This window comes from Hyla sarda, chromosome 2 (assembly GCF_029499605.1).
Source record: "Hyla sarda isolate aHylSar1 chromosome 2, aHylSar1.hap1, whole genome shotgun sequence".
In the NCBI taxonomy this organism is placed as follows: domain Eukaryota; kingdom Metazoa; phylum Chordata; class Amphibia; order Anura; family Hylidae; genus Hyla; species Hyla sarda.
Window position 1 is genome coordinate 325,735,223 of NC_079190.1, and position 18,718 is coordinate 325,753,940.

At 42.5% G+C, this 18,718-nt stretch overlaps 2 protein-coding genes across 5 annotated transcripts in view; one reads left to right on the plus strand and one right to left on the minus strand.

The window, feature by feature from the left end:
- Positions 1 to 547: 547 nt before the first annotated feature.
- On the minus strand, positions 548 to 18,566 carry LAMTOR5 (late endosomal/lysosomal adaptor, MAPK and MTOR activator 5). Of its 2 annotated transcripts, none has more exons than XM_056557929.1 (4): positions 18,400 to 18,566; positions 6,753 to 6,814; positions 4,741 to 4,858; positions 548 to 763 (listed from the first exon to the last, which is right to left on the minus strand). In XM_056557929.1, the coding sequence occupies exons 1-4, from the start codon at positions 18,549 to 18,551 to the stop codon at positions 703 to 705; spliced, it is 393 nt and encodes a 130-aa protein (XP_056413904.1). In that variant the 5' UTR covers positions 18,552 to 18,566; the 3' UTR covers positions 548 to 702. The 2 variants fall into 2 exon arrangements, with proteins under 2 accessions (XP_056413904.1, XP_056413905.1); XM_056557930.1 differs by lacking the exon at positions 18,400 to 18,566 and adding an exon at positions 11,057 to 11,191.
- PROK1 (prokineticin 1) overlaps positions 11,230 to 18,718 on the plus strand; it is a 54,205-nt gene continuing 46,716 nt past the window's right edge. For all 3 annotated transcript variants that reach the window (XM_056557931.1, XM_056557934.1, XM_056557933.1), the window contains exon 1: positions 11,230 to 11,312. The gene's annotated coding sequence lies outside the window, so the exon portion shown is untranslated. The remainder of the gene's footprint in view (positions 11,313 to 18,718) is intronic.

An 18,718-nucleotide genomic window follows, 5' to 3' on the forward strand; every position in this document is an offset into this window, starting at 1 on the left:
AACCCTGCATCCTTAAGGGGTTAAACCCAGGAAGGGGAACACGCTCTGAACTGGAAGTCAGATTGAGGGCATCATGCCCATAATGAAAGGGTGAAAAAAAATATATAGCGCTGCTGGTAAGCTAGTGTTACGTGCAAAAAATATATAATTCTTTTAAGTTTTTTTTTTGTTTACCACAAAATACAGCATGTAGTTACAGAATAGTTGATAAATAAAACCTCTAAAGGCCTGCTACTTAGACTCCCAGTGATTACTAAAACAGGTAGAGAGGAATTTAAATGGCGTGACGGTCAAGCGTGCATGTTGCCACAAAATGGAGCAGTCTGATCACCACTTCATTCAACCAAGGTGGACACTGATGTCTGCTCTCATAAGGAGAGGGGTGGACAAGTCATGGGTGTCTTATTGGAGTGTTCCCAATTAGTTTTGTTGTTCTTTTTATCAGATTATCATGACAAATCCACCAAGGGAAGCTATTTAGAGGCCTCAATAGATACGGTTTTAATAAAAATTTATTGCAGAGTAAATAAAAAAATAAAAAAAGTGCAAGTGTGAATCCAGACTTTATTGTGTTGATTTATGACTTCAGAAGAAACCAATAGTCATAGTTGAAGATAGTAATAAATAGTTTTCTTTAAAATCTACATTTTCAGAAATCGATGTATTTTGTATCATTTTCTTCTCTGCAGCAAAGATCAGCTCTTAGGATGTCATTTTATGAATTGCTACAGTCAAGTGGTCATGCTTCTGAATCATAATGGTTCTGTAATGAAAAAAGAAACAAGTGATCAGCTTTAAGTCTTTTTGGCAAAATCTGTGTGGTTATCATGCAGCAACTACTAAGTACTAAAAGCAAAAAGCATGATGCTATGGGGGGGGGGCATTATGGGTAGATTTAAAAACAGGCTTAGGCTGGGTTCACACTACGTTTTTCAACTACGGTTGACCACGATTTTGTCTCCGGTTTAAAAACCGTACTGCAACCGCATAAGTTTTTTTTAACATGGACGTCAATAGGAAACGCACATGTATACGGTTCCATACGGGAAAAACGTATACGTTTTTACTTTGCACATGCGCATTTGAATCCTAAAGTCCCCACCCAAGACCCCTCCCATAAAAAATGGACAAAATTTTCAAAAACGTATGGGTTTTTTTTCTACAAAAACGGACGGAACAGTATGCACTTTTAAAAACAGTATACTGTTTAAAAACCCATACGGTTTACTTTTTCCCATACTGTTCCATCCGTTTTTTCCCCATACTGTTTTTGATAGAAAACGTATGCGGGAACCTTAGTTGAAAAACGTAGTGTGAACCCAGCCTTAAACTAACAGAACATATATCAATTGACAATGATTGTCAATTGAAGTTTAGTGCAAATAGGAAAGTTATTTTTACTGCCTAGTCCACAAAGACAAAAAGTATGTTTATTTTTATAGCTAAAGAAGACAAACATGGTAGTAAATTTGTCAGAAATTCACAACTGAAATATGTAGAAATCGACTAGCTGGGTCATTCTAATCTTTTTTGCTAGACATTAATGACCATAAACAAACTTTTTCCCCCCATTAATGTAGCTGTATGATAAGCTGTTTTCATTGGATGATGTATTTTTAAAGGGCATTAATTTGGGGTACATTTTTCCAATCCGCCCCAGTCTCTGATGGCACGCTGTCTGCTCTAGGTTTCAAACACATTAAAGTTCCAAAGATTGACTCGTGTAAGGCTAAGTTTCTACTTGTTTTTTTTGTGGCCCAAAAAATCCAAGAAAGAAAAAAAAAAACGCCACAGCATTTTCCTTTGTTTGGTGTTTTTTTTTTCTTGCATTTTTTTGCACTACAATGAAATGCTTTTTTGGCCCCTTTGGCGTTTTTTTGGGGGGTTTTTTGGTACCCAAAATTTGTTGGGTACCAAAAAATTTCAAAAAATAAAAGATGCAGTAGTGATGGAAATTTTTTATTTAACAAAATGTATATTTTTTATAACGAATTTTTAATTACGGTATTTTTTTCATAAAGTGTGTGTTTCACTTTTTTAGGTAGTACTACTACTCCCAGCATGGAATAGACTGTTCCATGATGGGAGTAGTAATTCTCTAGACTAATAGGCATATCTCCCCGGGTGTCAATCCGGACACCCGATGCGATCATCCATAATATGGCTCGATACAGCGCTTGCATCTCTGCTCTGTACTCCGGCCAGTGATCATCACTTCATATTTTCCGCCCAGAGTGGTGATTGGCCGGATGGTTGCAGTCAATCACAGCTCTCAGTGGGAAATATGAATGAGTGATGTTCTATTCACATCACTGGCCGGCTGGAGTAAAGTGCAGAGATGCGAGCACTGTATAGAGTTGCTCTGCATCTCTGCAATAGATCACAACGGATGTCAGGAGTGATACCCAATGTGATCTTTCCTTAACTGCAGGTACTACTACTCCCAACATGGAGCACACTCTGCTCCATGCTGGGAGCTGCGGTACCTGCATTAATAGATCACAGCGAGTGTAACTTCTGACACCTGTTGCAATCTGTCTATTAATGCAGGTACTACAGCTCCCAAGCAGGGGCCTCCAGCTGCTCCACATGTGAAAATAGGAAGTAGCTAAAACTTGACTTTTAGTCCATGTAGTTAAAAACAGGGGATATCCATATCAATAAAACACAAAAAGGAAAGGCAATTGACGCGTTTCGAGACGATACTGGCACAAAAGTATAGGGGCATGTGCCCCTTATATAATGTAAGCCATTAATGAGCCCAACGGAACCAGGAAACCCGGAATCCGGAAAGTGAATGACGTGTGCCGGCCATGCTACGCCGGCAACAAAGCCACAAAACATGGACTGGACACTACCAAGAATAAGGTTAGTACAAAAACAAAGGCATTCAACATAATGCGTATGTGTGGACTGCACCCTATATGTAAAGAATGCATGTGCGAATCAAGTGGGTACATTTCAAAAGGAAATTAGTGCAAATATTGATAAAAAGCAATAAAGGGAAATGCTTATGTTACTAGTCAAGCACAATTATGGTATATCAAAATTGATATGTGGGCGAGGACAAGTAACCAAAACCAGATAGCTAAGGAAAATAAACTAGGATAATTTAACATAAAGTTATAACTCTCAGTATAAGAGAGATAATAATAATACATACAAAATGTTATACACAAAATAGTAATAATGCATGTAAATATGTGTGAGACATAAGTGAAGCATTAATAATGTGTGTTAACATAGTTAAAGAAACTGTACAAAATAGGTACAAAATAGGTACAAAAAACCGCACATAAAGTTAAAACCCACATGTCGTTTTTCTTGGCGTTTTTTCACTCCCATAGACTTCTATGGGAGAAAAACACTACAATTTCATGGACAAAAAACGCCAGTGAAAAAATGCCAAAAGGAATATTAAAAAAAAAAAAACAACACCAAAACTGAAAAACGCCAAGTAGAAAAATAGTTTTGCGATTTCTCATTGATTTACAGCTAACATCTGGCCGCAGCGTTTTTTGGCCGAAAAAACGCCATACGGCAGAATTGGTGTTTTTCCCCCCAAGAAACAAGTAGAAACTCAAGGGAATGTCATAAGATGTGGGACAGCATTTTATCTGGGTAAATAAACAGTGACTGTGGCAGACTGAAGTATTTCATTATACTACTGCCGACAATGAGGGATTGTTAACAGTGCTTACAACCACATGGTTTTTGGTGGTGGAAAAAAAAACTGCACTGCATTTCCATGTCAAAAACCAAGCAGTATCCCCTTTAAAGTTAGGGGAGCTTTGGCGCTGGCTTCCTTATCCTCGCCGTGGTTCTGAGAGCAGCAGTGCCGCTCACAAGTGCAGATAATGCTATTTACACATGCCCTATCAGTCAGAGTATTAGGCCAAGCCTCTGGCATTGCTTGGTAGGCAGTTATTTATGGTAGACCTGAAAGCTCCTGCAGTAAACCATAAGCCCTCTTCAGTCACATGACAGATAGCCCCACCCATCAAACACCTTAGATGCCGCATTCACTACTGATTACACCTTCTCAGGCATTATACTGTATAATCGAAAACCCACTTGGTCACTGATCAGTGCTCTCATGCCCAAGATTAGTAAGGGCCCAGGACTGAGCAGCACACAGCACTGCAGTCTTCTAAAGCCCCACTGGAAAAGGAACATAAAAAAGTCCCTTAAATGTGATCTGTAAAAATCATTTAAAACAACCACCCTAAATAGTTTTAATAAGATTTTACATTTAAACCCGTCCTTCTTTTACTGGCATGTCCTCCAAAAGTCTGTAAAGAAAAATGTAAAGGGAATCTGACAGCTCCATACAGATACAGAGCTGCAGATCCCAGCAGATAGGTGCTAGAGGGGTAACATTAAACATACCTTTAGTTTTTATTGTTTCTAAAATTATAAAAGTTCCCTTTTTGTTAGAAGCTGAAGAGTCAAACCGGTGGTGCTAGAGGCAACAGCATGCCTTCTCCACCCTGCATGACTAATGTACAGGGCTCAGCTGCCAGCAGAGAATGTCAGTCAAAGCAGTGCAGGCTGGGAAAGGGAGCGATCATGTGCTGGGCATTAGTAAACAAAGACCAGGGTGCCCACTGGAGCTTCTGCTTTGGATTGGGGAGGTAAGTAAGGGTTTTTTTATTTTATGAAATTTAGGCCTCTTAAATTTTATTTTTCTAAATGGTGGATAAAACCTGTTAGAAGGATTAAAAATAGCAATTGCTCTACCCGCTGTCTGATTCCAGACATACAACCGGCACATCGGTGGGGTCCATTGTAAGCTTAGCTGCCTGCTGAGGGAGTATAGAGATCACACCAGCATGCTCATCAGAAAGACTGCCACAGCCTGAAAGAGAAGAGGATTTCATTACACCTGTAGTCCTCTAGTTTATGCCTTACCTCATATTATCCGCCACATGGTTAAATGCGGTCCATGCAGAGTCCACGCACATCCAAGTAAGCTGTTCACATGATAGACAATCTAGCCCCCGATACTGAATAAAAACAATCATGTATATAGCTAGCATTCTGCCAGTACCGGAGAACGGCAATGAATTAGTAACCAGTTATAACTCAGTTCATACTACATATGAAAAAGAGTTTCATACTTCAATTCACACTATTCTAGTATACTTTATTTTTTTTATGTAATGCATTCAAATAAGGTGCCACACAGATGGGGCGTGTCATCAAACTACCTTCAAGGGGGGGTTCTCTAGAGGAGGCAAATTACCTTTAGAGGGGGTCCTACATACAGGGGACAAGCCCACACAAACCTAGCAATATCACCAATACCAGCTGACACACCTCACCACAGCGAAGCAGTCCCAGCAACCACATTACAGGGAGTTAATCCAGGAATAAAAAAATATAACTAATTTATATCAAAAACATCCCCACAACTGACCTCAGGATGATCGTCGTATTATATTTCAACTCTCCTCACTTTAGTGGAACTGAGCTATAAAACAACACCCAACCTGAGGGCAGGTGTTTTTTTTTTTTTTGTAAGTAGCTTTGTTTTTCTAATTCTGGATAACCCCTTTAATTAAATGTTTGATCACATATACCTGGCTCTTTGGCGGCTGTATGCTGCAGAGAAGGTTCTATACTTTTTGAGTTTCTTTTTTGTCTTGTCCACGGTGCTCTTTGCTGACACCTGCTGCCCGTATTGGGAACGGTCCAGAGCAGCATAGGTTTGCAATGGGGATTTTCTCCTGCTCTGGGCGGTTCCTGATGCGGGAAGCGGGTGTCAGCGGAGAGCACTGTGGACGGGACAGGAGGGAAGTTCGGAGGGTGTGGAATTTTCTCTGTGGCATACAGCTGCTGGGGAGTTCTGGAGGGGTAAAAAAAAAAAATACATTTTTTTTTTCTTTTTACCCCTCCAGAACTCCCCAGCAGCTGTATGCCACAGAGAAAATTCCACACCCTCCGAACTTCCCTCCTGTCCCGTATATATTATATAGTGACTCCCCGACCTACGATAATTTCAACATGCGATGGCCTCTCAGAGGCCATTGCATGTTGAAGGCAGCATCAACATACGATGCTTTTGTATGTCGGGGCCATCGCATAAACGGCTATACAGCAGCGCAGACTGCTTCAGCTGCCACCGGATAGCCGTTTACGGTGCCGCGTGTGCTCCGGTGATGGTCTCCTACCTGTCATCGGGGCTCCGGAGCGTCCTCTTCGGGATCCTCTCCATCGCCGGCGCTCTCCATCGACATCATCATGTCGCCACGCACGCCGTCCCGTCATGCAATAGGAGCGGCGTGCGTAGTGATGTGATGACGGCGACGTGAGAGCGACGATCCCAGGCAACAAAGACGTTCCGGAGCGGTGGGGACACGGCGACAGAGATGGAGCGCAACATCCAGGGCAGCGGTGACGGTCCGGAGCGGCGGGGACAGGTGAGTACAACTTCCTATTCTTTACATTGCACGGATACCTCAACATACGATGGTTTCAACAAACGATGGTCCATTTGGAACGGATTACCATCGTATGTTGAGGGAACAATGTATATACCTGGCTCATTTTTAAGCTAATAATTTTGTATCATCTGCAAATGATCACAAAAATATCCAAATAGCCCTTGACAGAAAAGAAAAAAGTTCCTCCCCCAGTTTAGACCTATGTATTTTCGCAGAAGTGCCAAGTAGCCCTCCCTCAGAGGGAGAAGAGCTTGTTCTCTGGTGACAAACTGACAACTGAATGAATGTAGTATAGAAAAGACTTACACCCCAAGTTAAGTCCCTGTGAATCTGTGCACAAGATGCCAACGATAGATGGAATTTTCATCCTGAATTTAAAGACACAATGATATAGTTACAGGGAGAAGAGAGGCCTGTACCTCTGCATCATTACATGAAATGAAAAAGCATCTTCCATATTTAATGAAATCGCTTAGTAGTAAAGTTATTGGCGCACTCACACTTAAAGGGGGTTATCCAGCTAGAAAATGCAATCTGACACTCCACGCATTGTCTATGGGAGCTCCGGAGATATGAGAGTACAGAAATTGGCTATTTCTCTGTTTCCATAGACCAGTGGTCTCCAACCTGCGGACCTCCAGATGTTGCAAGACTACAACTCCCAGCATGCCCGGACAGCCAACGGCTGTCCGGGCATGCTGGGAGTTGTAGTTTTGCAAAATCTGGAGGTCCGCAGGTTGAAGACCACTGCCATAGACAATGACCCAGTTCTGGAGATTGCAGCGTTCAGATAGTGGATAAGATACTTTAAGTTGGAATATCCCTTTAACTCCTTTTGATAATTTTTTGGTTATATCTGGAAAGCGGGTAATTAATATGGATCCTAAGACCTCTACAATACTGACTCTCACCCAGCTTTTAAGGGGTTATCCAGGAATAGAGCTAATTTCTTTCAAAGACAGTACCTCAGGTTGTGTGGCATTACAACTTTGCTCCATTCACTTCAATGGAACTGAACTGAAATACCACACGCTACCTGAGGACAAGTGTGGTGCTGTTTTTTAAAGAAATGAGTTTGTTTTGCGATTGCTGGATATCATCCTCCAGCCTTCAAAGCTGCATTTGACAGGTATGCTATTGAGGAATTTAAAGGGGTTATTCAGGAAAAAACTTTTTTTCATATATCAACTGGCTCCAGAAAGTTAAACAGATTTGTAAATTACTTCCATAAAAAAATCTTAATCCTTTCAGTACTTAGAAGCAAATCCCCATAGCAAACCTCTTCTAAACTGGGCGGTTCCCGAGACAGGTGTCATCAGAGAGTACTTAGACAGAAAAGAACAACCTTAACTTCAGCAGCTCATAAGTACTGAAAAGGAGTAAGATTTTTTAAAAGAAGTAATTTCCAAATCTGTTTAACTTTCTGGAGCCAGTTGATATATATATATAAAAAAAAAGTTTTTTTTCTGGATAACCCCTTTAAGTGGTGCAGAGGTAGCTCAGCCCTTTAAAGGGGTACTCTGCCCCTAGACATCTTATCCCCTATCCAAAGGATAGGGGATAAGATGTCAGTTCGTCGGGGTCCTGCTGCTGGGGACCCCGGGAATCGCCACTGCGGCACCGCGTTCTCATTACAGCACAGAGCGAGATCGCTCTGCACATCATGATGGGCAATACAGGGGCCGGAGCATCGTTACGTCACGGCTCCGCCCCTCGTGACGTCACGGCCCACCCCGTCAATACAAGTCTATGGGAGGGGGCGGAGCCATGACGTCACGCTGCTCCGGCCCCTGTATCGCCCGTCATTACGCACAGAGCGAACTCGCTCTGCGCAGTAATGATAGCGGGGTGCTGCAGCAGGGATCCCCAGGGTCCCCAGCAGCAGGACCCCGGCGATCTGACATCTTATCCCCTAACTTTTGGATAGGGGATAAGATGCCAGGGGCAGAGTACCTCTTTAAGACTACACCAGTCTCATAAATGGCACATAGTAAGCATGGGACCCTTTTACAGATTTTGCACTGGGGTCCAGAATCTATAGGTGACGCCTCTGACTAGCAGCCAATTTTGGCCTTGTTTACATAGTTATTTGCATTACTTTCCAGATCAGTATGCTGTGCAACTAAAATGAGGTTTTAATCTAAAATAATACATCACACTGATAAAGCCATACTGTGGATTTCTCATCATGGAAAAAGAAAGAACAGACTTTTCTTAGCATTTCCGGATGAAAATCTACATTGCAAATTCTATGTGGATTTGGAGGGAATTTTCAGCACGGATTGTGAACATGCCCATATAGAGGTTTGATAGACTTGACAAGAAAGGACTAAACTTGGTCTCAAATTCACCATTTTTCTTCATTTTAGGGGTAAAGAGCAACAGTCATTGCAGCAGTTCCACTTACACTAAATAGTAATTCAGGATGCTCACAATGTTTTAAACAGGTTATCCAGAATAAGATGAACATTAGCTGCGTCTTCCAAAAACAGTGCCACGCCCGTCCTCAATTTGTGTGGTATTACAGCTCAGTACCATTCACTTTGATGCACTAACTGATTGTTTTTATGGAAAAAGCAGCTAATCCTGGATTACCCCTTTAAAAGGGGTACTCCAGGAATTTGAAGTTAAGGTTGTTATTTTCTGTCTAAGTGCTCTCTGATGACACGTGTCTCGGGAACCACCCAGATTAGAAGAGGTTTGCTATGGGGATTTGCTTCTAAACTGGGCGGTTCCCGAGACAGGTGTCATCAGAGAGGATTTAGACAGAAAAGAACAACCTTAACTTCAGAAGCTCATAAGTACTGAAAAGATTAAGATTTTTTAAATAAAAGTAATTTACAAGTCTGTTTAACTTTCTGGAGCCAGTTGATATATAAAAAAAGTTTTTTCCTGGAATACCCCTTTAAAGTATGGAGCGCTAGCGCCTCTCCCCCTTTCTTTTCTTTGCTGGATTGCAGTACGTGGCTTGAAACCTCCTCTCCAACACCTAACACTATGCACTCTCATCCTATCAGTTGTGTCTGGTACCACACGGCTTGACAAATCCTGGGTGCCAGGCCTCAATGGTGCCCAGGCTTACGTTATCCATTTCCAAAAAGGAGTGTCCATCCATTAAAAACTGATTTCCTGCCCTGCAATTCAAAAACCGTCTGCTGCCGTATCCTCGCCATACCCCATTCTTTTCAATAAGCCAGACTGCTAGTGACTCCAGTCGGCTCATTTTAGGACCCTATCAGTTTTTGTTGCCGGACTGAAAACATTGGTCTGTTGCAGTATCAGTCCGGCAACAAAAAAATTGATACGGTACAAAAATGAGCCGACTGGCTGACTTTGTCTGGCTCATTGAAATGAATGGGGTATGTCACAGTAGGGCTGGGCGGTATGACCAAATGTGTGTATCACAGTATTTTTTTAAAATTTTGGAGGTTCCACGGTATATAACGGTATTTCCTAGCCCCCCCCCCCCCCCATATTAATTATCAGCCCGCATCCTTATCGGGGTAAAATACTCACATATCACCCGCAAGCGCTGCCCTCATTGTCCTGTTTGTTGTGGCCGCCGGCGCTGACACTCTATACTGTGCGGTATCCCTATGCCCGGGCTGCAAAAGGTAAACAAAATAAACTTTAACGCACCTATGTCGGCCTTACGCTGGGGACGGGAACGACGGACAGCTGTCAGCCTATCACCGGCCGCAGCGATGTTCCGCCTCGGCCGGTGATAGGCTGAGCCCAATGTCATGTAAGAAGCCGGCTTCTTACATGATAGTGGTCTCAGCCTATCACCGGCAGAGGCGGAACATCGCTGCGGCCGGTGATAGCTGTCTGACGTTCCCGTCCCCAGGAAACAAGTGAGGCCGGTACCGGACTAACGGGAGGTAAGTTAAAGTTTATTTTGTTTATTTTTTGCAGCCCGGGCATAGGGATACTGCACAGTATAGAGCAGTGGTCTCCAACCTGCGGACCTCCAGATATTGCAAAACTACAACATCTGGAGGTCCGCAGGTTGGAGACCACTGGTATAGCGTGTCAGCGCCGGCGGCCGCAACACACAGGACGAGGAGGGCAGCGCATGCGGGTGACATGTGAGTAGTAGCCTGATGGGGACAGCGCTGGGCTGGGCTAATAATACAGGTCACATAGGATTGGTTCCCTGATGTGGGGACAGCGCGCTGCGGCTGATAATGCATTCATTGCTGAGGGGGAGGGGCCAAACCGGTATTGCGGTATGGGTTAAAATTCATATCGTGCAGCACAAAAATGTCGGTATTCAGTATGAACCGGTATATACCGCCCAGCCCTATGTAACAGGTCCAGAGGGGATACAGCAGCAGACGGTTTTTATATTCGGCTGCCATATGCCCAAATCATGGTGTGAATGCACCCTAACATATACATTTCTTAGGGAAAATGAATACATTAACTGATGCTTCCCATTGGCTTCCATTATATAAAAGGATCACAATACTTTTTTTTAGTGTACACAATAGTCTAGTTGACGTTCTTTGCATACAGAAAAATGAAACGTACAAGAACGGAAACTGTGACACAAACACAGTGTGAACCCAGCCTAATGCTCCACCGTGCTGCCTGTATCCCACACTTACGTCTCCTCCAGGTGCTGCTCCAAAGCGGCCTCCATGATCACAGGGAAGATGCTAGTTCCTGTTAAGCTAAAGGACCTTTGTTGATGCTGTGATCATGTGATTTGTCACATGCACGGGAAGTCAGACGACGTCTTCCTCGTGAGCTAAAGGACCTTTGGTGATGTCATGACCATGTGATCAGTCACATGTATGGGCTAACGCCTCTAGGCTGGGCAGTTGAATGTAATGTTATTTGTATGCAGCAGAGCTGTGTGAGGTGATGTAGGTTTATCTGCTCTCATGTGCATGTGGTAGAGCAGTGCTTGTTACATCAAGGGCATGTTCACACATTGCTATAGATTCTATACACTTTGGGAGAGATATCAAAACCAATTGGATTGCTTCTTTTATTTGTATTAAAAGTCTCTGAAAAATAAAAGGAGGAGTCTGGTTGCTATGGGCAACTCCACCACTCTTCTACACAGGTTATGATAAATCTTCCCCTACATGTGGACATAATGGATTGAACATAACCACCTTCCTTAGGCTGGGTTCACACTACGATTTTAACTACGGTTCCCGTATACGGCTGGGAGGAGGGGTGGACGGGGCTTAATTTGGCTGCTTTTTCGGCCGTATGCGGTTTCCCGACCGCAGGCAAAAACGTGGTCGACCACGTTTTTGCCTGCGGTTGGGAAACCGAATATGGCCGAAAAAGCAGCCGACCTATGCGCTCTATGCTGTCTTTCAATTTGCCTGCTCGTAACGGCAATACGCCACGACGAGCAGACACACTGCAGCGATGTGCGCGGTGTACTCGCACAACATGGCCGCTGTCCCTGCTCTGAGCTAGGCAGAGAGCTCCTGTGATGTGTGAGTATACTGCGACTCGCACATCGCAGTGTGTCTGCAGGGCTCTGGCAGTGCTCCTCCTACTCCTTGCACAATGGCAGCGGTAGCGGTCCTGCTGCTGGGTTGTTGCCCTCCTACAGCCTCCTCCACGTCTCCTGATGTACTGGCCTGTCTCCCAGTAGCTCCTCCATGCTCTGGACACTACGCTGACAGACACAGCAAACCTTCTGGCCACAGCTCGCATTGATGGGCCATCCTGAATGAGCTGCACTACCTGAGCCACTTGTGTAGGTTGTAGACTCTGTCTAATGCTACCACTAGAATGAAAGTACCGCCAGCATTAAAAGTGACCAAAACATCAAGCATAGGAACTGAGAAGTGGTCTATGGTCACCACCTGCAGAACCACTCCTTTATTGGGGGTGTCTTGCTAATTGCCTATAATTTCCACCTGTTGTCTGTTCCATTTGCACAACAGCATGTGAAATTGATTGTCAATCAGTGTTGCTTCCTGAGTGGACAGTAGGATTTCACAGAAGTGTGATTGACTTGGAGTTACATTGTGTTATTTAACCCCTTAACGACCACGGACGTAAATGTACGTCCTGGTTTGTCGGGACTTCCCGCACCAGGACGTACATTTACGTCCTGTGTATGACCGCGAGCATCGGAAGGGTGCTCGCGTCATACACGGCAGGTTCCTGCTGCTAGCAGCAGCCGGGGACCCGCCCGTAATGGCCGACATCCGCGATCGCGCGGATGTCCGCCATTAACCCCTCCGATGCCGTGATCAATACAGATCACGGCATCTCCGCCATTGCGGCACTTTGATTGGATGATCGGATCGCCCGCATCGCTGCCGCGGGGATCCGATCATCCAGCATGACAGCTGGAGGTCCCCTTACCTAGCTCCGGCAGTCTCCCAGGATCTTCTGCTCTGGTCTGAGATCGAGCAGACCAGAGCAGAAGATCACTGATAATACTGAGCAGTGCTGTGTCCTATACACAGCACTGCTCAGTATTAGCAATCAAACGATTGCTATAGATAGTCCCCTATGGGGACATAAAAAGTGTTAAAAAAAAAGTTGAAAAATGTAAAAATAAAAAGTAAAAAAAAAATGAAACTTGTCCGTTTTTCCCATTTTACCCCCAAAAAGCGTAAATTTTTTTTTTATAAACGTATTTGGTATCGAAGCGTGCGTAAATGTCCGAACTATCAAAATATAATGGTAATGATCCCGTACGGTGAATGGCGTAAACGTAAAAAATTTAAAAAGTCCAAAAATGCAGTTTTTTTGTCACATTTTATTCCCAAAAAATGTATAAAAAATGATCTAAAAGTTTTATATATGCAAATGGGGTATCTAAAAAAAGTACAGATGATGGCGCAAAAAATGAGCCCCCACACCACCCTATATACGGAAAAATAAAAAAGTTATAGGTGGTCAAAAAAGGGCGATTTTAGATTACTGATTTTGTACAAAAAGTTTTAGATTTTTTTTCAGCGGTACAAAAATATAAAAGTATCTAGCCATGGGTATCATTTTAATCGTATTGTCCCACAGAATAAAGAACATATGTAATTTTTACTGTAAATTGTACAGTGTGGAAACAAAACCGTCCAAAATGTGCAAAAATTTGGTTTTCATTAAAATTTCCTCCCTAAAAAATTTTTTGGGGGGGTTCATCATACATTTTATGGTAAAATGAGAGGTTTCATTACAAAGTACAATTGGTCATGCAAAAAACAAGCCCTCATATGGGTCTGTAGATGGAAATATAAAGGAGTTATGGATTTTAGAAGGCGAGGAGGAAAAAATGAAAACGCAAAAATAAAATTGGCCTGGTCCTTGAGGTGAAAATGGGTTTGGTTATTAAGGGGTTAAGTGTTCCCTTTATTTTTTGAGCAGTGTATATGTGTGTGTGTATTAACATACGTGATTTATTTTTATTTTTTTATACATTTTCTTTATCTTTTTCTAAAATTTGTATAGTTGAAAGCAAGATGGAGGAGATTTTGAGTTCACCCCATTAATGCTTTACGTAACGATTGTGGCCATATTGGGCATCTGTACGAAGAACTAAGATGACATGCAGGGGCGACCTGACAACACTCAGGGCCCCCGGACCAAAAAAAGTAAGGGCCCCTTGGGTTGCTCTGCTGCTGGTCACACTTCTGTCCCTATTCCACCCCAATCCCTCCACCAGCCCTACACACAAAATAAACTACATTTTATATATAAGAAACACTTTAACGTAGGTAAAATACATCTCCATGACCAATTATACCAGTATACAAGGAGTAAATTATATACCTTCTTCAAGCTTTTATTGCAGCGACATAATGCTCACATATACGGGGGGGGGGGGGGGGTACAGAAAGGAAGAGCAGGGGGTACAGAGGTGACAAGCTCCGTTTCACACACTCAAGTGCTTCGTCCAGCCACACTAGTTGCCGGCTTTTCTCCTCTCTCTCCACATGAATATTGTATCTACTGAATACTGCAAGTAGCCTGAGCACCACCTACACCTTAAGAACCAACTATACACCCTATCCTATGTACCTCCTGCAGTTCAGAAATCGCAGTGCCGAACGGGCTTTTCTTTTTTGCTTCGTATTTAAGTAAATTATATACCACCACACAATAACTGGATAATACCGCCATACTGTACTGCATAAAACCACTATACACAGACCAGTACACTATACAGGATCTGTATACAATATAAGTGATTATATACAGGACCATATGGCGGTAGATATCAGCTGTACACAGGATGTGTATACCATATAAGTGATTATATACAGGACCATATGGCGGTAGATATCAGCTGTACACAGGATGGGGGAGATCAGATCGCTTCTTTCATTTTGCAGAGGCCTTGTTAGAAATGAAAGAAGTGATCTGATTGGTTGCTATGGGCATCTGGGCAACTTTTCCTCTTTCCAACTTTTCATTTTTTGGCTCAGTGGGCAATCTTCAAAATAGCAAGCATGTTGAGACATTGGCGTTTTTTTCTGTAAAATCATAGTGTTGTTATCCCATAGAAATCAATGGGTGTAAAAAAAACTCCATCAAAAACACCATGTGGGTTTACACATTTGGCGTTTCTTCTGGAGTTTTTTCCTCTTTTTTGTACTTCGCAAAACAGGATGTACATAGGCGCCTGTATCCAATTTCTTAGGGTACCATAAAGATGCAGGAGTGATGCCAGCGGGATGCAGGGATAAGTAGAAAACGACCTGGGACCTGAAAATGCTGCGGCCGATATAAAAACTAGACGAAGGGTTCATTTAATATTTTTTGTTCTAATTTTCGTTCAAAATATTACATTTTTTGTTTTGTTTACATTTTTTTGCTCTATTTTATTTATTTTATTAAGACTAAATACATGTTGCACTAGATGTGCTTGACTGAATTACTGCGGAGATCAAAAGAGAGCCGTGGACGGTGTCATCAGTGTAATGTATAATACAGTAGGCACGAAAAAGGCTGACAGTTTCCCTAAATGAACGGGAATCCTTCATCTTGCAGGGATTTCCCAGTAGAATTAGTTTTTTTTTTTTTTTTTTCAAATCAACTAGTACCAGAATGTTGAACAGATTTGTAAATTACTTCTATTGAAAAATCATAATCCTTCCAGTACTTATCAGGTGCTACAGAGGAAGTTCTTTTCTTTTTTAATTTCTTTTCAGTCTGACCACAGTGCTCTCTGCTGTCACCTTTGTCCATGTCAGGAACTGTCCAGTCTAAAGATAGGGGAGAAGGCGCCTCATGTGCGGGATCAGCAAATCTTGTTAGTGGGGGGAGAGGAACTGTCCAGAGCAGGAGAGGTTTTCTATGGGGATTTGCTCCTGCTCTGGACAGTTTATGACATGGTCAGAGGTGTCAGCAGAGAGCACTGTGGTCAGACAGAAAAGAAATTCAAAAAGAAAAGAACTTCATGTGGAGCATACCGCAGCTGATAAGTACTGGAAGAATTTCGATTTTTAAATAGAAGTAATTTACAAATCTGTTTAACTTTCTGGCACCAGATGATTTCAAAAAAAAAAAATAGTTTTCCACCGGAGTACCCCTTTAAATCCAAACTTCAGCGTGATCGCTAATGTCCAACATTACCCTTCAGATTACACAATCCAAGCCAAGTGCACCATCTAAAAATGTAAATATTGTTGATTGGATAGTGGAGCTGGTCAGGACTTCCACTGTTCAATTGTGGGGTCCCGATCAGGTGACATGACAGTCGGGGACCCTCATCTGCCTACAGCACATACCATCTGCATGTTGCTCTTTTGCTCCATGATGCTTTGGTATTCTGAAGAAGCAGAGTGCCAATAACACTTGAAGTGAACTATAGTGTTGCTCGCGAATATTCGCTATTCGAATATTATTCGCGAATTCGCGAATTTCGCGAATATAGCGCTATATATTCGTAATTACGAATATTCTTTTTTTTTTTTTTTCTTTTTTTCTTCACAGTACACATCACAGTGATCATCCCTCTCTGCTTCCAGCTTGTGTGGTGTAAAGAAGGCTGTAATACTACTGTGTGAGACTGGTGTGCGAAAATTCGCATATGCGAATTTTCGCATATGCGAATGTTCGCATATGCTAATTTTGTATATGCTAATATTCACATATGTTAATTTTCGTATACGTGAATATTCGCATATGCGAAAATAAAACGAGAATACAACGAATATGCGAATATTCGCGAATATATGACGAATATTCGTCCATATATTCGCGAATATTCGCGAATTCGAATATGGCCTATGCCGCTCAACACTAGTGAACTAGTGAAAAAGTTAATTTAAAAACATTTATATATGTTAATAAGCCACTCCCCTAATAAAAGTTGAAATCACCCCCCCTTCCGATTAAAATAAAAATAAAATACGATTCAGAAACACTGTTTAGTGCGAATCGGACGTTGCTCTGTTTGTGTACCTGCTTGTTCACCCGCAAATAAAAGCCACTGCTGTCCGACCAAGCCCCCCGGCTCTGGGCCACTCCACCGTGCAGACAAAGCATCACAGTAGCAATGATCGCCACAGAGCACCACACCAGTGTGAACACCTACCATGTGCTCCTTGCCAGAGGGCTTGGAGAATGCTAGGAGAAAACCCATATGCAGTCTCCTGCTAATTAAAAACGCCTGGGCCGAATGGGCTGGCAGGGAGCACATGGTAGGTTTCACACTGGTGTGGTGTTCTATGCTTTGTCTGTGGGGTGGTGTGGCCCGGAGCCAGGGGCTTGGTCGGGCAGCAGTAGGTGTGCCTGGCCATTGGGTCATTCCCCGGTGGACTTGGTGTCTCGGAGGCAGCGGTCGCTGCCTGGCACTACGTCAGTGTTGGGTTAGGGACCCACTCTGACTAGGTGGCCTTGTCGTGGCGAGTGGGCTTGCACTTTTTGATTAAAATGTACATTAACAACCTGTTAGTTTTTGAAATTATGTTGAGAAGCAAGTAGATCAAAATACAAATAGTGGATGCGCGGCTGTGTTTCTCTATTTTTGTTGCACATTTAAAGCCTGAACTGTATCTGGTGAGTCGCCGCATCTTTTCTCTACTACATAAACACAATTATTTGGAGTCTCTGTTGGACTGTGTTTGCTGAGCACTGCCAGTAGCATGCATTGATAAAAGCGATTTTATGACAAGACAGGAGGGCTTCGCATTATAGTGCATTTCTTTCTTTACTGCAGAGCATATAGCAGCAATAATAAAACGTTTTTTCAATGGTTAACCAGAAAACTTTGATATATACAGGTATACAGGTGTTACAATCATAGGTGAGCGCAACCTAACATGCTGTGTCTAGTAGCAACCAATGAGCATGCAGCCTAGGATATATAAACTCCAGATTGATAACACTATCTCTCTTTCTTTGCTGCTATACCTCAGATAAGTATCCATTATATTCCTTACTTATTCAATGTATAGTTTAAGATTGTAGTCTACTCATTTACTATTTTATTCCGTCCTCATTCTCTGCGGTTTTACACTAGTGACCATTGTCATCTTCGTTACATATTCTAATTTTATTTTTTCTACTATATATTTTGTGTTCTGACTATCCCAGTACCTGTAAGACTTCCTCCTCAGCGCCGGCTATTTCTATGTTACAAGCGCAGCTATTTTTCCTCCATACGTGCGCCCCTCTCGCAGACACGGCGTAGTTTCGCGAGATTTGGTCTGAAGTGGTGATCACTTCAAACCACTCCCGCTCTCTCCCCTCAGACGCGACTTCTCCTCACAGACGCTAGCAGCTGATACTGGTCACAGTCTCCCTATTCCTGTCAGCGCTCTTACTGTATATTTTTATCATTTTACTGTCCTTTTCAGGACAGTTTATATAAATAGTCAGTACCACTCCTTATTATTATTTAGTCTGTGGCATATTTCTATATATAGAACCCATTTTTAATAATATATACATATATCAAATTTACAATATAATTATATATTACATATATATATTTTTCTTCTATCACTGACTGAGTTATTACCTCATTATTAATATGGAACCATCCAATCCTGAAGCAATGCCTAATGACCAACTCCAACTATTAGTGGACCACTCTGTGTCCAGGTCCGTCCATTCTGCTGTTAATAATGCTATGGCAGCTATGCAGGAGTCTCTGGTAAAATCGGTTGCCATGGCAATCTCTCAGACGTCCGCTCATAAGACACATCAGGTACAACAGGCTAAAAAGTGCTCTTCAAAAAGGAGACATATGTCTCATGATAATCCCTTTACTAATAAGCAAAGGAAAATAGTGCCTAATGAGAGAGCTTTACAAGCTAATAATGATTTACCTTCCACCA

Excerpts from the sequence above, each read along its gene's own strand:
- LAMTOR5 (XM_056557929.1), bottom strand. The coding sequence starts at position 18,551 with ATGGCAACCGATTTTACCAGAGACTCCTGCATAGCTGCCATAGCATTA. Across the intron at positions 6,815-18,399 it reads GGTTCCATATTAATAATGAG|GATGAAAATTCCATCTATCG; the intron begins GTAATAACTCAG and ends CTTTAAATTCAG. Across the intron at positions 4,859-6,752 it reads ACAGGGACTTAACTTGGGGT|GCTGTGGCAGTCTTTCTGAT; the intron begins GTAAGTCTTTTC and ends CTTCTCTTTCAG.